The sequence below is a fragment of the Equus przewalskii genome, chromosome 28 (assembly GCF_037783145.1).
Source record: "Equus przewalskii isolate Varuska chromosome 28, EquPr2, whole genome shotgun sequence".
Lineage (NCBI taxonomy): Eukaryota > Metazoa > Chordata > Mammalia > Perissodactyla > Equidae > Equus > Equus przewalskii.
This window is the reverse complement of record NC_091858.1, coordinates 10,847,667-10,872,859: the sequence shown is the minus strand read 5'-3', so window position 1 is coordinate 10,872,859 and position 25,193 is coordinate 10,847,667. Positions and strand designations below refer to the sequence as shown.

The 25,193-nt window shown below is 39.9% G+C and overlaps 1 protein-coding gene across 12 annotated transcripts in view; it reads left to right on the top strand.

The window, feature by feature from the left end:
* Window positions 1-15,661, top strand: part of LOC103559433 (pro-neuregulin-1, membrane-bound isoform) — a 218,975-nt gene extending 203,314 nt beyond the window's left edge. For 7 of the 12 annotated variants that reach the window (XM_070599070.1, XM_070599068.1, XM_070599069.1 and 4 more), the window contains 3 exons: window positions 2,166-2,296; window positions 3,096-3,302; window positions 6,001-10,257. In XM_070599070.1, coding sequence (XP_070455171.1) covers window positions 2,166-2,296; window positions 3,096-3,302; window positions 6,001-6,652 — 990 coding nt within the window. In that variant the 3' untranslated portion in view covers window positions 6,653-10,257. Of the gene's footprint in view, window positions 1-2,165; window positions 2,297-3,095; window positions 3,303-5,473; window positions 5,616-6,000 lie in introns of all 12 variants that reach the window. The other 5 variants (XM_070599076.1, XM_070599075.1, XM_008533040.2 and 2 more) reach the window with 2 other exon arrangements.
* The last annotated feature ends 9,532 nt before the right edge of the window (window positions 15,662-25,193 follow it).

Here is a 25,193-nt window from a genome sequence, read left to right as displayed (position 1 = left end):
CGTGGAAAGGTCAAGTGTCTTATCAAGCTTGCCTCTCAGTAGCAAAACTGGAACAACATGATGCTTTCTTATTCCCTGACTCTTTCTACATTATGCCAAACCCTCCAGATGCAATAGATCCTTAATCATTTAAGTATTTTGTTTAAAATTTACCAAGCACTTGGCTTTTAAATATAACTAGGTCATAGAGTATTAGATTCTGGAGAGTCTTTAGATGTCATCTTCCAAACCTCCTGTTTTTTGTAGATAAGGGCCAGGGCTAGACTCCGCTTCCCTGGGTTTTAGAGTCTTGCTCTTCCTCTTCCATGGTAATTCTTCTTGTTTGCTTCATTTCCCTCTGATGTTTGGCTTTTTTTTTTTTTTTTTTTAAGATTTTATTTTTTCCTTGTTCTCCCCAAAGCCCCCCGGTACATAGTTGTATATTCTTCGTTGTGGGTCCTTCTAGTTGTGGCATGTGGGACACTGCCTCAGCGTGGTTTGATGAGCAGTGCCATGCCCGCGCCCAGGATTCGAACCAACGAAACACTGGGCTGCCTGCAGCGGAGCGCGTGAACTTAACCACTCGGCCATGGGGCCAGCCCCTGATGTTTGGCTTTTTATAAGCATAGCTTAAAGATTATATTGCAGTACCATTTTCTATCCTATAGGAAAAGGTATATTTTGTGTGGAGCAAATATATCATAGACCCAAATATATTATCAGAGTTGGCAGTTACTGAATCACCAGCAAGTCTTGTAGCAGAGACCTTCAGGAGACTGTTAGAGTCGGGTGCTAATATCTTAACATATTGTGCTGCCTTCCTCCCTCTATAGTGTTGATTAGAATGTTCTGCATAGTTGATAAATGCATTCCCTACAGACACCTCTATAACCTGCCACTATGCATGCTGTAATAAAGAGGAGGCAGAATGTCTGCCTGGATTCCATTTATGGTTCAACCTGTGTGACTTTAAGCTTTAACCTTTCTAGACCCTATTTCTTCATTATGAAAACAGGCCTAAAAATAATATACCTACTTCAGAAAATTCTTGTGAGCATTAAATAAGATAATCTATATGAAACACTGGGCCCAGAGGCATTTAGTGAGTGTTCAATAATTGTCAAATATTATTTTCATTAGATTCACTGAACTTACATTTTCTTCCAAGGAGCAAGAGTGAAATGGTACACAGACTATACATAGCCCATTATGTATGACATCATCATCTTTCCCCTAAAGCAAGCTAGCTGTACATCCCAGAAAGATCCTCATGAAATAGCCTTTCCACTAAGAGAACCAGCTAGAGTTTCAAGTTGTATATATTTGAGGTTTCCATGAATATATCAGGTTCTTTTAGAGTCCACAGCCCATCAGATTATGAAGTGTCCTGTTTCATCTAGGAGTATTTCTTTCCATGCCTTTTCCTGTGATCTAACTCAATTTAGTATAAATACTAACAGTATTTAAAACACAACTTCAAAATGCGCCTCTCTCACTGATAGAAGGCAGTAATAGCTACTGTGATTTGGTGATGAAAATAAATAGAGTCTACTTGCACCGTATACAGGCCCTCTCTATATTATGTGCTTTGTCAAGATATTATGTGCTTTGTCAAGACCTTGACAATTGCTGTAAATCCTTCAAATCTCTCACTAGTCTTGTTAGTCTTACCACTGACGGCAAGGTAAAAATTTCACTGGTATCATTAAGGCAACATGGCCACTGGGAAATTGAAAGAAAAAGGTAATCGAAAATATAGAGATTTAAAAAAATTCTTCTACTGACTTGAAATTTGAAATAAGACAAAACATCTCCGTGATTTTGTTTCACTCAAGTATCTGTTAAGTCTTCTTGCAACAACCATGACAAAAATGAATATTGGGTAGATATTTGTATTGAATTCTAGTCAAGTTATCAATGAGAAACAAAATCAAGGAAATATATCTGTTTCTGATAATATGTAGTTGTGATTATAGGACCTACATTGTGTGCACAACCAAAGAGTAATTTATTAACTCCATTCATTGAATCTAAAGGCCACAGTAGCCAGGATAGGATTTGCCATCTGGTGTTTGGAGAAATGGAATTTATTATGAAACATATGTACTAGAATAGATTTTTGTGTGTGACAATGTTAGTATTTTGATTTAAATGAAACTTCAAGTTGTGTCTCTTTGTTCCTCCAGCAATACGTATCTAAAAATGTCATCTCTAGTGAGCATATTGTTGAGAGAGAAGTGGAGACGTCTTTTTCTACCAGTCACTATACCTCAACAGCTCATCATTCCACTACTGTCACCCAGACTCCTAGTCACAGGTATGAGAATTAAAAAAATTGCATGGCATTTCTCCAAGGATGAATTTTTACACACTGCCTTTTATCTCACAGCCTAAGAAAGAACCGGAAACATTTATGAAGCAATGAGGTGTAGTAAAATGTATGATTTGGGACAAAAACGGACTTTGGACATCAACTGTCTCTGCCATTTAATTGCTGTTTAAATTTGAGCCTCTATTTTTCCATTACCAAAAAAGGGAAAATAATACCTACCTCACGGGATTGTTGTTCCCGTTTTAGAGATTGTCTTTACTTACGCCTGACATCTCACTGAATTGCTACCCTGGGGAAAGTCTGTCTTAGATGCTATATAATACTTAGAAGTTGACTTCTTCCAGTGATTGGATTGCCCTGGGAAATGCACATGAAAATTTCTTGAATAGCTGAGCCCTAAATTCTTAAACGCCTTGAGTGCATGCTACCGAGGACAGCGCTAGACTTCCATATGAAGCTCGTAAGACAAAGTGTTTCCTTAAGCTAAGCCGCTCAAGAACATAGGGACTCTAAGAATATTTTGTACACAAAATATTCTTGAGTGGGTGGACAAATGAATAAACTGTATCCTCACAAAGCCTATCTAAATCAAGATCCTTTCTAAAGCAAGCACCTTTCTAACGATTCTATTCTGAGACAAGTAATGTCGTGAACTACTGATATACCAGTCATTTGAAATATTGGTCAGATCATTTCCTTTCATTTCCATTTTTCTGTATGTGTGTGTATATATATATATATATATATATTTTAAATCTCGTTGCCTCTCACATTTCCCCTCTAGCTGGAGCAATGGGCACACTGAAAGCATCATTTCGGAAAGCCACTCTGTAATCATGATGTCATCAGTAGAAAACAGTAGGCACAGCAGCCCAACGGGGGGCCCAAGAGGACGGCTTAATGGCATGGGAGGCCCTCGTGAATGTAACAGCTTCCTCAGGCATGCCAGAGAAACCCCTGACTCCTACCGAGACTCTCCTCATAGTGAAAGGTAAAACGGAAGGGGCAAAGCTACTGCAGAGGAGAAAGAACCCCAGTAAAAGAATCCCCGTGAGCACCTGCGGTCTCACCTAAGGAAGTCTTCTCTAATGAGAATAAGGGGCAACAGTTCCCTGTTCTAGGAGCGCTTCTAGTTGATGAAGTCATCTTTTTGTTTGACTGAACTCATTTCTTCTGAGTTTCTCGCATCGTCCCAGTGGCTGACAGGCAACAAACTCTTAAAGAGCTGGAGTGATTTGATGTGGAAGGTGCAGCAAACTTGGAATTCCAAGCTCTGACCTTAGGCTCAGACCCACTCAAGGTCTCAGTTTCCTCAGTTGTAACTTTAGAGAGATGGGATTAATGATTGATAAGGACTTTTCTATAATTCCAATTTGCCAGTTATCCAAACACTGGTCAAGCTGGCCTCATGTTCTCCTGTGCTAACTCTTTCTTACCTTCCAGCCTCAGTTAAATCAAGTTGAGGGCTATGTCATTGCTGGCTGTCAAGGGGAACAACCATGTGTGTTCCACCATATAGTATCCCTTTTATGAATTTCCAAGAAGGGATGAATAAATAAATATTTTGTGTGCTGAGTGTGGCAGTCTTCACAGGTGGTTTTCAAAGCAAATATTGACTTTGATATGGCCCTATATTCTAGAATGTTTTGGTTTTCTTCTAGGGATATTGGGTTGGGTTGGGGGAGTTATAGGAAAGGTAAAATGAAGAACAGAAGAAAGTAAACTAAAAGAGATGTTTAATAGGACTGCTGAATTCACAGATCCTCTTTATCCATTTTCACCTAAACTGGGAGAGTCCTACCAATCAGCATTTCTAGCACATCAGTAAGCTGTTAGCTGCTTGTTTTCAAATCCAGTGGAGTTTTGTTCGTTTGGTTTTTTCTTTGTTGTCATCTCAGTCTAATCTTTGACCACTTGCTAAAAGGTTTACATAGTGTTGAATCCATACTTATTTGATAGTTACATGGTTGGAGATCATTTTGATAGACTCTTTACACTCATGGACTGGGAAGTACTTACAACAAAGGATGAATAGTTCTGGGCTTGCAGGTCATATAGAGCCTGCAGATCACTTCTTCAAGGGTCTTTACCCCAAATGGTGTTTCAGAGCTTTATGGAATTAGAGGTTGCTCTGTAACTCATCTATGAAAAAGTAGGCATGGTCCCAAGCTGGTTTAAAACATTAGTCTTAAATTCATATAGTTATATCTTTGTGTATTAAGGAAGTCTATCTGTCCTAATTCAATCTGTTTTGAAACCTGAAAAAGAAATTAAGGAGAAATTCCTTCTTCAGCTCTACATGTAATGTTTATCTTTAAAGACTGACATTTCCCTGCTGTGGTAGGCTTCTTTGCACACCCCAGATATTATCTAGGACTGCGAAATATACCTGAACCTAAAGATCAAGAAGAGAAAAGATGAATGCCTTTTATGTGTTGGCTGAATTTGGATTAGCATTTCTCTGAGAGCTTAAGTATCCCCAAAGCAAAAAGTCTGAGGCCTCGAGCCCCAAATAGTTCAGTCTCTAGACACTTTCCTATTTTAGACACAGCTAGATCTCACCTCCATATGACTCTGAATCATGGCTGAAAAGCAAGAAAGTTAATAGGTTTCCTGTTCCTGTTAGCTAGAATTCAGACAATGGTGTCCTGTGTCATTGCAGGTCATGTCAAATTAGACTCTGTGAATGCCTACGTGAAGAAAAGAGTCCTTTAGTGTTATACATCGGTAACATTTTTATCAAAGCTGAGGAATATGACTCTGAATAAGCCACATCTTCCTCAGTGCCAAGTCAGGTCTTCTTGTTCTGGGGGAAGAAAGTATGATATGGTGAAGATGCATTCAATGTCTTGACAGTGAGATTCACTAAGCATTATCAGACATAACATGACATAGTGTAACATGGTCCAGCCAACCCTTGGGGCGTCACAAAAGAAAGCCAAAGACTGATGCAGCCATGGATTTTGGAAGAGAGGTAGACCAGAGATTAAACATGAAAACCGGTTCTCTCAGACTTATCTTTGAATGTCTTGGTCACTGGAATGAAGAGTTGCAAACTGAATGTTAAGAAGTAGCATTTCATGGAAAAATTAAAAGCACACAAATGTGTTACACTGTTATCAGGAATAAATCTAAGTTACTATGCTCTTTTTTTTTCATAAGACATAACCTTATAGCTGAGCTAAGGAGAAACAAGGCACACAGATCCAAATGCATGCAGATCCAGCTATCAGCAACTCATCTTAGATCTTCTTCCATTCCCCATTTGGGCTTCATTCTCTAAGACCCCTTGGCCTTTAGGAAGGTATAGTATTTAAGTAATACTTCTTTCCCTTCCAAATCCCTGAGCTTTGGTCCTTATAAACTGAGAGGTTTCCAGGACCTGGTGGCCTCTTGTCTTAACTCACATGCTTTTATTTAAAATCATGATGAAATTGAAAATCCCAAAAGCTTTGATGAGCTAGGAAATTTAGCTGATCTTTGCATGTATTTCTGTAAGGAAACTCTTGGCTACATAATTTTAGATTCCAAGGGTGTGGATGTCCTAGTCTAAAAATTGAGACATATACAATGAATGGAAATTCTTTGTTCTCTGATTATGTAATATCATGAACTCTATCCCCTTACCCTCCCTGCTCTATGCTTTTTATTCCATCACACTTAACGCCGGGTATTCTGTGCTTACACAGGTATGTGTCAGCAATGACCACCCCGGCTCGTATGTCACCTGTAGATTTCCACACGCCAAGCTCCCCCAAATCACCCCCTTCGGAAATGTCTCCACCTGTGTCCAGCACGACGGTGTCCATGCCCTCCATGGCAGTCAGCCCCTTCGTGGAAGAAGAGAGACCTCTACTTCTCGTGACCCCACCAAGGCTGCGGGAGAAGTATGACCATCACCCTCAGCAATTCAACTCCTTCCACCACAACCCCGCGCATGAGAGCAACAGCCTGCCCCCTAGCCCCTTGAGGATAGTGGAGGATGAGGAGTATGAAACGACCCAGGAGTACGAGCCAGCTCAAGAGCCTGTTAAGAAACTCACCAATAGCCGGCGGGCCAAAAGAACCAAGCCCAATGGCCACATTGCCAACAGGTTGGAAATGGACAGCAACACAAGCGCTGAGAGCAGTAACTCAGAGAGTGAAACAGAAGATGAAAGAGTAGGTGAAGATACACCTTTCCTGGGCATACAGAACCCCCTGGCAGCCAGTGTTGAGGCAGCACCTGCCTTCCGCCTGGCTGACAGCAGGACTAACCCAGCAGGCCGCTTCTCTACACAGGAAGAATTGCAGGCCAGGCTGTCTAGTGTAATCGCTAACCAAGACCCTATTGCTGTATAAAACCTAAATAAACACATAGAGTCACCTGTAAAACTTTATTTTATATAATAAAGTATTCCACCTTAAATTAAACAATTTATTTTATTTTAGCAGTTCTGCAAATAGAAAACAGGAAAAAAAACTTTTATAAATTAAATATATGTATGTAAAAATGTGTTATGTGCCATATGTAGCAATTTTTTACAGTATTTCAAAACAAGAAAGATATCAATGGTGCCTTTCTGTTACGTTATGTCAAGAGCAAGTTTTGTACAGTTACCGTGTTTGCTTTTCCACAGTATTTTAGCAAAACCTCCCATCGATTCAGTTTTTGCTGGCTTCTTGTGCATTGCATTATGATGTTGACTGGATGTATGATTTGCAAGACTTGCAACTGTCCGTTTGCTTACAGTAGCCCCCAGTCAGTACATCCTGTAATGACACACCCATCCAAATACTCTTCTCTTTTGTGTGAAGTTTTCTTTCGCCTTCAGTGTATGAAATGAGTTGTGTCTACTCTGCCAGCCAAAGGTTTGCTTCATTGGGCTCTGAGATAATAGTAGATCCAACAGCATGCTACTATTAATTACAGCAGGAAACTGCATTAAGTAATGTTAAATATTAGGAAGAAAGTAATATCGTGATTTTTTAAAAACTATATTATTAATCAGAAGACAGCTTGCTCTCACTAAAAGGAGCTACCATTTACTTTATTTTGATTTATTTTTCTTGACAAAAAGCAACAGTTTTGGGGATAGCATAGAAAATGGGTTTGGCTTGCTATGGGGGTAAACCCAACATCTTATGAGAGGACTCAATTTAATTTTCTCTCCGGGGGAATGGCACAGCCAGTCATCTAGGTGAAGATCAAACCATGGCTGAAAAAAAGGTGCAATCATTCCTGACTTGTGTTTTTCACTGATTTGGGAGCTCGTGATTGGTTGTGCCTTCTCAGCTCAAGAACAGACACGTGATGGCACAAAACCCCAGCTTAAACAGCATACTCTGCCATTTGTCTGAAATATGTCTAGAGTGAAATGTGCCTGCTGTCCATGGTGGTGACTTGTCACAGTAGGGAAATGTCTCCATCGTAGAGTGTCTAGAAGTAGTGAATGAGTAGAAGACACAAGCAGAGAGCAGCTGTGTGACTCGGTTGCAATTTTAAATAGTTTTGTTGACCACTCTTTTCTCCTCACTAGTTTTCTCTTATTTTTCAATGTTGCCTTGATTAGGTCATAACTGTGCATGAACGTTTCTGGCAGGAACGGCCAACGTGCACCTGATTTGTGATTAGTAAGAAATTTCCACGCGTGATGATTCAACAGGAAATGTCAATAGTGTAGGAAAGATTGCACCTTTCCTTGCAGAAATGACCCCCACCTGTGTCCTGACCATTCAGTCTGCAGCCTGAATCACCCATTTTCCCCCTTTCTTACTTTTTACTTTATTGCCACAAAACAGGACTAAGATGGGTCTAAGCTTTGCATGTTCTCTTGTGATTGTAAATCCAAGGAAGGCCTATAGGTATTAACATTTGAAATAGCTGCTAATTCAGGAAAATAAGAGGATTTTTTTAAAAATGCAGGACCCATTCCATACCCTGCCTGATATCTGTCAAATCAGTCTGGAGCTTTCCTTAGGTTCCCAGTGGCCTCCTAGGAGCCATGGGACAAACTGGGAAACACATTAGCAGGGGCTTCAACATACCAGGCATGAGGTCAGTGAGAGTAACTGCTTCTTGTTTGCAGGTGAACTGAATCTATTTCTTCACCAGATCTCTCTGTTAAAATTAAAGGGAAGACATGAGATGCAAAGAAGTCTTAAAAGAAAAATGCAGGCTGGGCATGAGTCATGTCATTAAGCTCCTAACTGTTTCCACAATCCACAGAGATGCCTGTCTGCAGGTCCTTGAAGTTACTCTTAGTATTTGGTATCCCAAGCTGTCCTTCATGTTCACATACCACTTTCTCTGTGCTCGGCAGTGTCCTCATTTGCTTGTTAACCTACACTGAGGAGCCCCTGTCAGGCTGCACAAGCTGCACTGATTGCCCAGTTCTGTAGAAATGAGTAAGCTCATGGCAGAGAAGAAGACAGTCAACCCAAAGAGATCCTCTAAGTTATTCTCATATTGCCTTTGAAGGCCTTGACACAGTCTTAGGCTGCTTCAACAAAAAAATTCCTACTATTAATTAAAAGTTTAAAATTTCTGTTTCAAATTCTTCAGGCATTGGACTATACAAATGTCCCATTCTGGAGAATTTCAGAAATAAAAAAATCTTCTGTTGAGAGCAATGAACATTTTCCTCAGTATGAAAATTGCTTTCAATTTTCAGGTTGCAAAAATATATGCAAATTTAGGACAAGAGGAAATTTTATCTCCAACTTTCTTCTGGTCATTCACAGAGGTGTCGTATTAGTTGGGACAGCTTTTCCATTCATAGAACAAGAGATTCCCTTGATAGCAAAGGCCAGCTGACTCCTCATGGCTACCTGCTGTGGCTGCCAGATTTGTGTTCACAGGGACACCTGTGTGATGTTCAATTGCCATATTGCTCTCAACCATCCCTGTTTATAAACTCAGGCAGTGCAGAGGCAATTCAAAGAAGGAGAAGGAACCTATGTTCTCAGCAGATGGAAAGTTTTCATGAGTTTTCAGGTAGTAGAAATTGTCCAGAAGTTTGTCAGCAACTTTGTTTCCTGGGTCTGAAATCATATCCCACTGAGGGGTATGCAGTGGGGCATAGTATATGCAAAACTCCTTTTTCTCACTTAAGATTCCTTTTCTGTCCTACTCTCCTTTATTGCCTGGCATGCCTTTTTTTTCAAGAGTGATTGTACAGCCTCTTACTTTCTACAAAATGACGTTCTGCCTGGGTATATGTGAATGTGTCCCAAAAACCAACATACCATATCTTTCCCGTGTAAGTATGACTGTCTTGATATAAGTGGAGTTTATCCAGGGTAACTTGCTCGGTAAATATTCCTTTTTTTGGCTTGGGTTGAAAGGTGCATGGCTCACATTGGTGAAAATAAGGGAGGCCTGGTTTTACCTTTGAGTACTGGCTGTGTTCCACCAGCCACAGAGATTTCTATCCACAAAGACCCATGAACCACTGCAGAGAAATGCAGACAAAAAGAAATGGCCACATATCACAAGTTCTATTATATATTCTTTTGTAAATACACGTTGTACATTACTTGGATGTTTTCCTAAATCATTCACTGTCTTTATGAGTTAATGTCAGTTTTTTACCCTGTCAACTTACTGTGTAACATTGTAAATAACATAATGTCCTTTATTATTTATATTTAAGCATCTAACATAGAGTTGTTTTCATATAAGTTTAAGATAAATGTCAAAAATATATGTTTTTTTGTTTTTCTTTGCTTTAAAATTATGTATCTTTTCCTTTTTCTTTTTTTTTTTAAGAATAATTTATTGTTCAGGAGAAAGAATGTATATGTAATTGAAACTATTTGAAGAATGCACATTTGAAGGCCGTGAGGTACTGATAAACTAAAGAATTTATTATCCAAAATACTAAGCAATAAGTAATTGTGATTTATTTAAAGTTTTGTTCATTTTCCATGAAAGACATACTGCAATAAAAACGCTTCTCTGTGGAGACCTGGGAGTGTTGCTCAGCAGACTAATGATTCAGTCTGTTAGAGCAGCACCTTTCATCTTACTGTGACAGCTGTGCTAATTTCGGAATGTGTTCGATGGACCCTATGATCATCTTGTCTGTCTGTTGCTTTTGCCACACTGCCTATTCTTGAATAGTCTTCTGCCTACCGAATCTGCTTACCACTGTATTCCTTGTTGAAGGGGCCACAACCAAGCCATATGATATTTTCTGCCCCCTACCCCATAAATAACAACATATCAGAGAGGACATTTTAAGGCATGATTGCCTGGATCCTGGTTGTTAACGTGTTCTGTAGTGACAGCAAGGAACCTCTGCAGACTACTGGAAATGTCAGTGTGGCAATCCCGTGCAGTCGTGAGAGGAAAACCTGTTGTCATGATTCGTGTGGTCTATGGCTACCATGGCCTAAAAGGCAGCCAGTGAGAAGCTGGCCGTGCTAAGCTTTCCCATAGCTTCAGTGAATTTATTTTCCATCAGGCTCATAATTCATTGATTCACTGTTTTAAGAGAAGATAAGGCTAACTTGAGTTCTTCCCCTCATTCTGTCAGTAAATCAGACTAAATGCCTATCTTACTGCTCAGGGAAGGGCCTATGCATGAGACATTTTCCACATTCTAAGACTTAGTCGTAGAAATGAGGATATTACTTTTCTTATTGAAATTAGCCTGAACAAAAGCCATATTTTAACACATAGATATTTGCATGGGTGGTACTTTTTATATATTTCAAGCATTTTACTCATTATTCTAGATAGGATAAGAGGTCAGCAATCCTTTGGGGTTCACAGAGGCCTCCTTTGGAGTTTGAGGGTAATTTAAGGCTTCTCACCGAAGTCCACCTCCATGTACGTACATGATTCCTATGACCTAGTGAAGCTCCCTTCGAGTCATTTCTAAAACAGTCTGGATGTCTAGGAGGTTCAAATAGTGGCCTTTGACTGTGATATATGCCTGACTTTTCAAAACTATTCAGAATCCTCATATTTGTGTCAACTCTGGTTTACGCACACACACACACACACACACACACACACACACACACACATACACACACACACAGACTCATAACACATACTATCCTGAAGTCACCACACTCTTTCACTTGACCCATCCAGCCAACCGGCCATTCAGCAAATCAAGGAATGCACAGAATATTTCAAAATTAAAGAGTGAGACACTTCCCTGTCTCTTCAAGTTTAAGCTGAGGCTTTGTCCATCCCCCAAACTGAAAACAATAGGCAGCTATCTTAGTAATTAGGTTAAAATCAGGTACCTAAAACATAGTGATCTTTGAGGCAGAAGCATGTGTGGTGGAAGGCGGTAGGGAGAGAGTGAAGATTCATGTAAAGCCAAATTAAGTATCTAGGTAAATATTACAACTCTCTAGTCACTTCAACCATGTAGACTTGAATGTCAAACCCAAGCCAGCTCTGCAAACGAGCAAACAATCTGTCTTTCCAGCCTAATGTCTTCCCCAGCATTAGATTTCTTTGCTGTCTTTCCCGATGAAGAATGACAAGAGGACTTGATGTCAGGGCTTCGGGGTGAAGTGAGGCAGTTCTGAAATGTAGAGATTGAGAATGCTGGAAGGAGTGGAAATTTTTGATGATCTCATGTGAATCCTTTTCCACTCTATCTCTGGCTTGCCCTTTCTAAAATGGATGGAATAACATAAATTATGAAAACTATTACTCTAAAAGATTAATTTGGTAAGAAATAGAAATGCTTTTAGCTTATGAAGAGACAAACCATCCTGCTGCTAAAGGAAGCAGCAGTATTCTTAACCTTTGAAGCTGTTGCTGGACAGATTAGTCAGGCCCAACTCCGCATGTAACTCTGGGCTCCTGTTGACATCCTGGAACTGCAGTGTTGAATTTCTCTGGTGACCTGTTGGTTTTGAACATCAGTGAGCTCTCAAACGTCAGCCACCAGGGGAGTAGGAAAAGGATGTTGTTACCTGGAGGAAACCCATCATGATCCACTTGATCTTTTTAAAAACTGACCAGGAGAGAGAGATCAGTACTTCCTAAAGAGGAGACACAGAATGGGGTAAGAGTTCCACCAGGATCTTTTTCTAATCCTCCCCCTTCAAATGGACTTATTGGGACAGAAATTGATGGAGGAAACATCCACACCACAACATGTCAAAGAGGCTGGAGAATATTACCTTTGTAGATGTAAATATCTTTAATAGCTTATGCATAGAATTTGCTCATAGGCGGAGAAATAAACTATTAAATATCAATCACATTTTATAATATTTTATGGCTTAAAACATCCTTTATCTCTTTTTTATTCTCTTACCCCTATGGGATGTTGATATGATAAATAATGAGGAAAATTTAGGCTCAGAGAGGTTAAAAATCTTTCCTGGAGCTACACATTGAGTGAGTTGCAGAAATAATACTTGTACCCAGGTTTTCTGATCACAACCCTGTTTCTATCGATTGTACTCCTCCCTTCCCCTGACCCAAGCACAAACAAGCCTTTCATTACATGTACAGTACAAGTTACCACCAAATCCAAGTTTCTATTTGAAAGAATATGAGCCTCTCTGGCTTTGATTTAGAATTACTCTAGAACCCAGTATGCTTGGCTTAGTGACTCTATGCACCTTTCCCTACACGTTGCTTTCTAAGGAAATGAAGTGTAGTCGTGGGAATGAATTCACAATCTCAACATGTAGGTAGAATCCTGCAGTGAAAAGAGGAGTGGCTTTGCAGTCCAAGCACTGTCCCCACCACTTAGCAGCTTTGTGAATTGGGACAACTTCCTCCCTTAAGTTTATTTCCTGACCTTTAATATGAGAATCCAAGTGGCTTGACAAGGCTGTGGTTTAGTGAGGATTACATTTGGACACATGTCAGGAAGTCAGACCATGTGTAGCACATAGTGAGTATTCAAGTGCTACTTTCCATTTGTTTCTTCCCCTCCAGGTTCTTAAGTTTTGGAATCTAAGTTTCTCCATTCCAAGGACACACTCTACATGGCACAAGTTAGTCAAATAAACATATTTTATCATTTCTCCAATCTAATGCCAATAAGAAAATTCCTTTTTTAATAACAACTGTCTGTTGAACAGCATAATCACTAAACAGCATTTAAAGTTGCAGCTTAAGTAAGTTCTTCATGTATTTTATAAGTTTTCTTCTTGCATAGCCACGCCATTTCACAGCAACTCCCTAACATTTACTGGCTTATTCCATTAATGTTTCATTATAATTTCACAGAAATTTACTGAAACATGACTCTAGAGTTTTCATGATACCACCTTCAAAGTTCATTGCAAACATCTAGTAAAACAAACAAAAAATGGTCCCAAATTGATGGGATATCTGTGCACTCCCATTTGCCTTAGTTTATACCCAGGATGTTCAGACATATTCCATTTCCTTAAAAAACTATAATCCAGGCAAATGTCTGCAAAGTGACAAAATTAGATGAGTCAGGTCTCAGATGAACTCCTAGATTTAAGAAACCACATTGCTTATGGATGTTGATCACCCACTCTCATTACCTATCCAATAATCCCCAGGTTCTACCCACTCTTCACGCCATGTATAAAACAGGATTCTCTTATCTCTTCCTGGGTATGAAGCAATGGATGACTTATAGATTTCAACTTTTTGGATTCAATCCCTTAAAACTTCATCCTACATCAAGGGTGGTGGGTGACTTGGTCTCATGAAATCCACCATCAGGTCAGGCTTGCGGTATAGTTAATATAGTTATATTGTTAATGGCAAGAGAGTCTAATATAATTGTCTATATATTATCCTTCATTTAAATAAAAATGTATTTTACTGAAAATAATCCTAACTCTAGCTCCCTATAAAAGTAATACATAAGGAAATTTTCTTAATTTTTTAAAAAAGTAATCTAGTTGTAAACTTTGTATTCTGTTAATTATTAGTTATCATCATGAGTTAAGCAAGCGCTTGAGAAGCGCTTGAGCCCTTCTCTAGACATAATATACTTTGAGAGCCTCCCAGAGCTTAGGGAATTCAGGCTGAGGTAGTTTTCTAGAGCCTTTCTAGTTTCTCACAGTTGAGCCTAAAGTCAACTTTTCATCTTCTTCAGAAGAAGGGTCTTCATTAGTGTGTACTTTAGCAATTAATAAAGTAACAAAACAGACAATTTTCCATTGGATCCTAGACTCTCTCCACCATGAAGAACGGGAAAAGGGAAAATGACATGTATGAGAGCCACTTGTTCCAAACTTAAATCCCACTAACCAGGTTCCTTCCAATTATGAGATGATTCTACCCTCATATAAGAACTTGCCACAAAGATGACATCTTCCCCTCAGAGTAACTGTTTTTTTCTTTTGCAAAATAAAGACTTCCTTTAGTAGCTGCTTACTTTACAGCCCTTCTCATTCCTGCACTGATACCTCTGATTTCAAGTCATAGGATCATATAAATTCACACTTTGAACAGAAAGTCAGTCAGAAATTATGGAGTTTAGGATTTAAAGTAATTTTATTAAACTAGGAAGTCTTCCTTGATTTGTTGTAGGCCCTTTAGAAAATTTTAGGGGCAGAGTCAGAGGGCAATACATCTTTTCCATTATTTTCTTGACCCTAAACTCTTTCACAACACAAAGAGATGCTAACTCCACCACACATTTGAGTTCTGCTCTGTTTGCCTGAGGAATTAGACCTCTAGCCAAGGATGTGAGGGAAAGAACCTTGGACCCTTCCTATCAAGCTGTTAATGCAGATTTAGGGTTTCACTCAGGGTCAAAATCATGCCAGTTATCAAGCAACGGAGCAACTAAGGGAAAATATCCCCCACCCGGTTGAGCCACATGGCACCCACTGAGCAAGCCAGAACCTGAGCAATATTCTAGATTTCTCCCTCCACTTCTAATTGGTGACAATGGTGATTGTACCACTGATAAGTCTAACACGTCCCTCCTCGCCCTCAGGGCCCCATGGCTTGCACCCTTGCTCATGCCCTCATCATCTCCCACTGGGCCCCATTAGCCTACTAACTGTTCTGCTTCCTTCAGCAACTCGGGGCCATCCTTCACATTCTAGAAGGTTCTTTCTAACTTGCAAATTTTATCAGGCCATTCTCCTGGTTATAACCCTTCTAAGGCTCCTCATGAAGCTTAACTCCTTGACCTGACATAGAATTCTCTTCACAGGCTGGCTTCTGCCGAACTCTTCCAGCTTGTCTCTCACTCTCATCCTTCACTCCATCTTATGATTTTCTATTTCCCAAACACACTACACCAATGTTTATCAAACTCTAGTCATTGACATACCAACTTCATGATTATCACCATATTCATGTACCACCTGTATTATTTTTTGCATATTGTTTTTTCTCAATTGATTGCGTTATTAACTGAAATAAAGTCATTTCAAATGAAACTTTGTATCAGTGCTGTGAATGGAAAAGTGCAATCAGTTGCCATAATAAAAATAAAGCTGTAAAATTAAATACAATAAAAATAAAACAATGTAATTAAGTTCTAAGAAGATACCGTTGCCTGCTAAAGTATCTGAGCTGAAACCTGTCCTCCATTTGAGCAAAAGGGAGATCAGCAAGTGTTAGAGAAATTGGAAATATATTCAGAAACACAGAAAGATTTATTCCTTGAGTTAACCAGGATTGAGAGAGAGAGTGGACAGGGAGTTACTTCTACAGTTTTAGTCAATGTTATTTTTAATGCTAGATCTAAAATCATTTTGGATGCAACAAGAAATCACCTACATATCTTACACAACCACACAGTGTTGTGCTTGTTATATATCCCTGCCCTTGCACAGAATATTTAACTCCTTTCTCCACTTATCCTTCTGGCATACTTTTTTTACCCTTTCTCTGGGTAGAGAGAGTGTCCTTGTCTGGTAATCCTTCCATGACAAATTTTTGCCTTTCCAAGATGTTAAGGGCTCCTCCTTTGCTGTCCGTAGCATGCCATGCGTTCTTCTACACAGTATTTTCCATCTAGCTCATAACTTCTAGTTAACTGAAATTCCTCCCTTAGTAGATCCTGTACACTTTGACGGCAGAGACACTGTCTTATATGTGAATATCCAGTGCCCAGCACAGTGCCTGGAACATGGTAGATGCTGGATGTCTAGACAATACATCACTGGCGACTAGAGACTCAGGATATTTATATAGGTGGCAAGCCTTTGAGGAATCTAGGCAATCATAGGCATTTTTAAAAGCCAAGATCAAGAAAAGAGTATCCTGTAAGCTGTTAAAACAAAATCACAAACATATGAGAGTGGAACTAAGCTTGCCTAATCATGGTCAAAAACATCAGAGGTCAGAGTCCAAGAGATGGAAGTTCCACAGCTTAAACTAGATTTTGTAGGATATACATGACTACCTTATACACCTTTTATATTTGATTTTGGCTCCATCTCCACCCAAGAACCCTAGTTTAAAATTAACCCTTCATCTCTATTCTCCTTTCTTCTCTCCCACTTCTTTGCGAGGCCTTGAAAATAAAACCTTTTAATTGGGTATTATTCAACTAGGTCAATCTTACAAAGAAGATTTCCACATTGACCCATTGCATTAAAACCAAAATAAGTCCCCAATTCTTTGAAAAGGTGCAAAGAGAGATTTGCACATAACAAGCTTTCAAAAACACTTTTAAATGTACATGTTGAGTAAAGCACATGAAGTCAACATGCTATGTAAGACACTGGAATACATAATTGTCATCATGGATAGATTGGTGATTTGCAAACCCAAGTGTTCAAGAAAATATCAGTGAAATTTTCTAGATGATTCCATTTCACAGTTAGATATAATATAGCTAGTTGCAAGGGAGAGGAGGGGCATCTACATTCTACCACACAAGACTTCTTTTCCAATAGTTTACTTAATGTAAAAGTATAGTCTTCTTTACTGATTGAAAAAAAGAACTCTTGAATTGTCTATTTAAAAGTAAAGCTCCTTTGTTGTTGTTTTTAGCCTGGTGAGTGTAAGGCTGACCCCAAATTTACTTACCCAAAGATTAGAAGAATACAACCATGTAGTTGTTTAAGCTTTACTGGCTAACATATAAGCCAAATAATATGACTACCTGCTGGTCAGTGGAAATTTACACAACTTTGGACTTCAGAGGACAGACGGTTGGATTGGAAACGCTTACAGAGATTTTTGAAAATTTCCATGCAGTATGGTATCACTGACATTGAGCTGATCACGGCTGTAACCCCCCGCCAGACTCTGTTTGTCAGACTCAGAACTAGTCTCCTTTACTTCCTATTCAGTGATGCCTGAAGATGTCAGCATTGCATACAGCAGCCAGGAGAGCAGATACCACATTGTTCCTGACATCAAAAATTCCCTGTGTAAAATGTACCAAGTTGACTAGCATATATTGAATTATGAATAACTCAGGTGCTTGTACTTCATTAAATCTATGAAGTCAGAATATCCTTGCTCCAAGACAAGATTAGTGGTTTATTTTTCTTCTAAATCAAAGTCCAAGAGACTCAGAATAAGCCATTTAGATGGTTATAACTCTTTCCTTTGAATGCACAACTTGAGTATGTCAAATTATTGGGCTTGCCCACAATCACCCAGCCAATAACATGAAGACCTGAAAAAAAGAGCTCTCAACTCTTCGGCTGTCATTAGGCAATGCTGCTACTCAGAAGTTAAAACCCTTGAAGAATATACAAAGAGTAGAAAACTTCTGCTCTTTCTTGCCCATATTCATATATCCACGTTCCATTTTAAAAGCTGAGCTATATTGTGGAGCTTTACCTAGAATCTTCCTACATTATGGGACAAGAATAATACAATGTAAAGAGCATGAGCTCTGACACCATGAGATCTAGGTTTTAGGTTTGAGTTCCTTCTCTTTTACTTGGGCAATTTGGGCAAGTTAACATCCCTGCGCCTCAGATTCGTTGTGTGGACTCAATGAGATAATTATACGTGCAAGCTTGAGCACAGTGCTTTGCCGCACAGTAGGCGCTCTATAAATGTTACATCTTCATGGGTGGCATATTTCTTGTGTAGGAAAGCTAGCTTATCTGGCAGTGAGAAGGGGATAGACAGTGTTCCCAAGCTTAGCAACCTAGGTAGCTTTGGTCCTTCCGGCCCTGCCTGTGGAGACCTCCCCAGGGAAGTGAGTTGAGGATGTGTGTCATCAGAAAGCTGGATTCCAGGCTCTGCTGCCAGGATGGAGTCGCCTTTTGCTCACCAAGCTACCTCAAAACACAGGAAGACAAATTTACTCGGAACTGAGTTAGCCCAGTAGAGCAGATGTTTCTTTTTCCCTGAGAAGAAAATAATTTTACAAGTTCAGAAATGGAAATGATAGTTCTCTCCAACCAATTAGTAGGAGCTAATTTAGATTTCAAGGTCATTGTGTATGGTGTACTTCTTCACACGCCCAGCACATTGGCTCCACTCCCTCTCTGGTTTTGCTGCTCAGCATCCCTGAACACATTGTAAACAATCACAATTTCCATTTTAGGACTTTTGTCTCCTGGTGATGCGCTGCAGTTCCCGTTTTCAGGAAATTGATGCTTGGCAAACGATTAAAGGTTCCACAGATTATGAAGGTTATGGCACAGTTTCCTCCTGCCTCATGGCTTAAATTAATTAGATATCCTATAATGGCTCGGCAGCAGAATTGTGCTGCAGAATGGGCTCCAATTTGCCCACAGGCAACTTCAAGAGCAGAGCAAATATGAGATATGCTGGATGACTCACCAGCTGATGGAAAATGCAGTGAAACTTTTTTTTTCTCCAACGGGATCAGGCAAGGTGAATGAGAAAGCTTCCCTGGTAATAGACACCTGGTAACTGTGCATCTCAAGATCATTTTAAAATATGCTTACAGTGAAGTAATCAGCAAAACCACTGTCTGACCTTGAAATTATTCTGTGGCTGCTGGACCTTGAAGACATTGATGGAGGCAGCTAAATCTGGCCGTCTGGAACTTTGATCAGCTATGTCTGTTCCCCCACAGAGCAGCCAGGACTTCAGCTAGCAGGCAGCTTCTCTAGGGTATAAGGCCCAAGCAGAGAAGTCAGAAGATCAAGATACTCTTTCTCATTCTGGTAGATGCCAAATTACCTCATGCTTTTGCAAGATTTCAGATGTACACGATTTCTGATATTGATTACCCTGGCTGGGGACACTAAGCTTCACAGATTTTATTTTTCAAACATGAAACAAACTGAGGCGCTGAAGTCCCAGGATGTTTTGGCAGCCATGTTCAGGCCAGATAGACATTCCTGTGGGGGCATAGGTTTTCTCTGGTTCCGTTTCAATTACTATCTTCAGAAGGAGAAGATAGAGAGATAAACAGGTGGGTGGGGGCTGTGTGATGGAGATTTTCTGTTAAGATGGAAATGAGGGAAACTTTAGACAAGTGATTTCCCAAGACACTACTTGTAATCAGTCATCTGACTTATGGACAAGGTTTCAACCTAAGACCCAGTGCCAGAGATGGCCCGGGAGACAAGACTCACTGATGTAGTCAGTTGGTACAGCCATATCCACCTTGACAGATTGGAAAGAGAGTCTCTCTCTGTTCCCACTCTCAGCCATGCCACAGTGCTTACCCATTAGATATTTGGGAATCAATCTTCAGCTCTGTCCTGCAACCCATTCCGGAATCAATCTTCAAAGAAGATGCATTCAAACCTCATTCATGTACGCAAAGCTCATTCTTTTATTCAACGAACATTTCTGAGTATATATAATATGCATGACAGTAGGCTAAGAGCTGGTGATGCAAAGAAGAATAAAATACATCTCATTTGAACACACTTCATCCTTCTGAGAGAGCACATTTCGGTTCTGGAGACTAATGCATAAGCAACCACAATGTGACTGATCGAGGAAGTGTTTCATGACAAGAGCATAGGACTAGGGATCTTCCATAATATGTTTACTGCCAACTGTGCCATGTAGGTGCTATGTGAACTCTGTCATGTTACTAAACCTCTTGGATCTTGGTTTATTCAATCTTAAAAGGATATTGTTAGGATTACTAATATATATATATAAGCATCCAAATTGTCATCTGGCACAGAGCAGCCACTCAGTAACAGTTCTAATGGGAACTTAAAGATGCTGCAATAATGATATCACAAAGTTCTATGAGAATACAGAAAGCAGAACCGCTCTCTGAGGGTTATGATTTAGCTAGGTTTTAGAAGAGTTGTTGCTGACCCAAAAGAGAATTGGTTAAAGATTACTGAAAATTAATTTTCATAAGAAAATGCCTAGAGAAGTCAAAGGGCAGGGCCTTTTCAGGTTGATGTGGAGGGTGTAAATGGTAGGTGGAGTTGGAGGTGGATTCTAATGTAAGGCTGATGTGGCCAGAGGGGACTAAATTTTGGAATAAAGTCACTGTGTCAGCACTGGAGGCAATGGAGAAGGAGACTGACAAGTTCAGAAATGGGATTTATAAAATTAATTCTGGAGACTAAGGCAATGGAGTAGAAAGAGATAGAGAGAAAGAGAGAGGGAATTTAGGAGATGAAGGTATTGCTGTAGACGAGTGACGATGATCAGGACCTAGTCTAGATTAGTGGCATCTCCACTGGGAGATGGAGTGGAAGGGAATACATGAGGTGGAGGAAAATAGACTTGATGATGATGTGGACGTAGTGTGTGAGATGGGACAGAAGCCAAGGATGTCACTGATCTTGGGCTTTGGAAAGATTGCCAACACATGTTCTAAGAAGTTTGATGAAGCTCTCTTCATATGCTCATAGTGGTCCAAGAGGGAGGGGCTGAAACAAGTCCAACACTATTCATCAGTGTTGTCAGATCCTGATTGTAGCTGTGGGCTATGAGTGCTGTGCTGTGCTAGCATTTGTGTGGGTATCTTCATTTATTCTTCCCAACAATACTATGAGGGAGGTATTATCATTCTCGTACTACAGATGAGAAAACTGAGGCTCAGCTATATTAAGAATCTCACTTAATATCATACAGCTAGCAAATGCTGGAGCTGGAAATCAACCAAGATTTGCCTGATGCCAAAGTCCCTGCTCTTAACTACTCCTCTCTATCTGCTCCTCTTGTAGAGATGCCTGCCTCATAGAATTCAAACTCGAAAGCCACTTAGGTGAATTGTCCTCTTTAAATGAAGACAATCTCTCTTCACAGGCAAAGGTTATTTCCCTGGGTTTAATATGTGATAGAAAATTCTGACCGAAGCCAGTCTTCCTCTTTCAAGTTATTTATCATAGAAGCACATTCAACTAAACCAGGCATGAAACTCACACCATCCCCTATATCTACATTTATTCATTAACTCATCACTCACACACCCGCCACCTATTGGTAGCATCCTACCAATGCTCTCTGCTCTACTGTGCTGTGCCAGGTACTGTGTCAGTTGTTCAAAGATGTCTGGGATGCTTTTGGAAACTGCTCCCACTGCTCTTCTTCATCTTACCATCTTCCACACAAAAAGTGTTACTCCTTTGGCATTCTGACAGTTCATTGAAGAATAAATGTGTCTCTTTTGTTTCTGGAATTGCTGAAAATGTCGCAGATCATTTTTAACTTAACATTTGAGGAACTACATTGGGATCTGCCCCACCAGTCTTCCAGGAAATTAAGGTTTTAATTTGAATTCAGTCTTCACAGAGAGTGGTAAACTCTCCACGTCAGGGAAGACGAAGCTGGCTTACCGGTGGGTTAGAATGCCTCAGGTGTGACTTTCATCTATGGAACATGGAGGTTTGCAGAATTAGTGCTGCTGGGAAGTTCCAGTCACTCAGATATTTGTCTGCTTTGAAAATGGAATACTCATGCTTGTTTTGAAAATTGGGGGCTCTGGTCTCAACATGAGTGGTAGCGATGGAAAGCAGATTGTGCGTGTGTGTCTATCAAAACGTAGTCACCACTGTAGATAATAAGTAAGCCTGACCACCATGAATGAAAATCCCATACCTCAAGGTTGAGGGTGACAGGGGCAGCTTGCTATTGCTTCTCTATAAATCAGTGCAACTTCTTGAAAGATTGGGCCACTGCTTTGTCTTCGGTTTTTGGATTATCAACTACAGCATGCACCACATCATATTAGGCTTAAGTTTATGGCTGACTTCCAACTAGTTGTGAGCTTTAGATGTTAAGGATTATGCTAGATTCACCTTTAGTTCTAATGCTTAGGCACAGCACCAGGAACTTAGAATAAATGTTCAGAATGTTAATATATTCTGTTGTTCAGAACTACTGCTTTAGGCATAATCGTAGACAGGGACAATCATAAACCCGTACGGAAGAAAGTAATTCATTCACTCAAGATTCTTCTCTGTACTACTCTTACCTAAGATGAATCACAAAAGAACATGTTGATTGGGCGGAGGAGGAAGGTGGATGGTTTTATAAATGAAGATGGACTATAATATTATAATGTTGTGCTTTTATTATGTATCACAAAAGAAAAAATTATCACTAAAGAAGGAGTAGGAAGAAGAATCTGTGGTCCCTTCAATTAATGTAATGGGGATCTCAATTAGCTACAAGAGAGAGTCAGTCGTGCCTGGGCTTGTCTGTTGAATTGGTGGGAGCAGCTGCCAGAAGCCTGTTTGCATATGGATTGAGGGTCCTCTTGGGAGTGTTCTCATTCTGAAGGAAGAAGTTGCCTGGCAACAAGAGTTTGACCCATGGAGACAGCTTTACCCAACAGAGGAGCAAGAAAGCCTGAGTACAGTGTGGTGTCTGTCATCTAGATCTGTCTCCCAGCTGGATGACATGAATATATGCCTAAGTGCCACAGAGAGTGGGGATGCTAAATGGACCAAGTAGAGAAAAATAAACCTGCTTTACTAATATCCATTTAAAACGGAGTACAATGCAATGCTTCAAGATCCATCTGATAGACTAAAATCCAAATGGAAGGGAAGTGTTTTCCCCTTTCTTACTAAAAATCAGTTTGGGTATGGAGATGTCACCAAAGCATTCATTATAGTGTGTATCAGAGCAGCGACAGTACCCGGAGAAGACTTTGATGCCCAGTGAAGCATTAAAAATCAATACCCATAGGATGTGGTAGTATCCGGTGATACTAATTGGGATATGTCTGCACCTGGTAAGTAGCAGCGAGTGACAAAGTGGTACTCAGCAGAGGACTGATGGAAAACGGTTGCACCCAATGGACCTTTTAATTTTTGAACATAGTTGGGATCACTATCTCATTCCATGTTTCTCAGGGGAATCCGCAGTCCCTATACAAATTATAGGATGCAAACAGGTGCTTGCAGAAGTTAAGAGAAGGGCGCTGCCCAATTTGAGTCATCAGCAGCACCAATGTCCCAAAGGCAAATACATAAGACAATCCCTCGACCTCAGGCCAATAGCAAAAATATTACTTACAACAAATTTAGATTTAATATATTTTGTATATTTTTCAAAATTTACATAATGGAAGACATTTACTTTGTTTTTTCAAAAAGAAAAATTGTTCTAGTTGTAAGAGGACTAAGTTCTGGGGATCTAATGTGATTATAGTTAACCACATGTATTGTATACTTGAAAGCTCCCAAGAAAGTAGATCTTAAATGTTCTTCTCACATAAAAAATGGTAACTATGTGAGGTGATGGAGGTATTTAGTAACTTTGCTGTAGTAATCGTTTCATAATACTTATCAAATCATGTTGTGTACTTTAAACTTACACAATGTTATATGTCAATTATATCTCAATAGAGCTGGGAAGAAAAACTGACTATCAGACCATGGCTTCTAACTTTTGCTTAGAAAATATGTTCACGATACATATGTGACTTGCCTAGAATTGTCCTTGTGATACCAACCCAAGAATAGAGACAAAAGGAAAGAATAAGCAACTCCTAGGAAAAGTTTGACATATGCAAAATTTAACTTGAAGATCTCAACATCCCTGTTCTTCTTCCTTTTCCCCACCACTAGGTGCCTTCCCACCCAACTCCCCCGCAGAGCTCCTGTCCTTTGTGACTCCACACCTCTTGAGGCTCTGCTCCAGAAAAGCTTAAGCAGGCTTCTTTCCAGGGCTGTTTTTGTTTTTTAGGTTTTTTTGGCTCTATAAAATGATTTTTAGCTTCGAGGCAAAATGAAGGGGGACGTTTGTGAGTCTGGGTAGCCTTACGGAGAGCCCCAAGCTCACACCATACTGTAGTTGTCCAGCTTAGTTGCCTTTAAAGAAGGTCATGGTAAAAGTGAACCTGACCCAGGGACTTAACATTAGCAGAGGAACTCAACAGCACTGTCACAGGACTGCTTCAGAGGAAGCATTCTCAGGGCTCGTTTAACTACGAATGACCCTGCAACCCAGAGTCACTCCTGGGTCTTTGAGTAGGTCCATTGCACAGTGCCCATGTGGCTCATGGGAATGCATGAAGGGCGATCTAGATAGCTGGCATCACAAGGGAGGAAGATGTTCACAGTATCTCTCTTGCTCACAATTGAGGGAATCTTCTCAGGGCCCTTCCTTCTCTCCTGTGACAGAAAGCACATTCTGTTTTGCCTCATCAGCTCCTGGACTTTTCATACACATCAAGATGATAGGTGAGCGGAGAGCTTGAGTAGCTACAGAAGCTAGCTGAAGGCCAACAGCTAGTGAACACATAAAGAGAACGGGTATGGAAAGAGGAGAAGGGTGAGATATATAAGAGATCCTTCCGCATCTTAATTTGTTTATAAGACAAGGTTCTTTTGGAGTTTGGGATGAAAAACGAGAGAGAATGGCAACTAAACCCTTTTTGGTGGTTGATAGAGAAGTTAAAATATAATGATGTATACCCGGAATTTATATAATGTTATAAACCAATGTGACCTCAATAAATAAGTAGATAAATAAATAAATACACAAATAAATGAAGGACAGAGAATATGGGGTTCCAGCCATAGGTACGAGAGAAGGAAAGAAAGCAAAATGGAAAAAAAGAGAAGTGTAAAATTTTTATGTGCATGTATT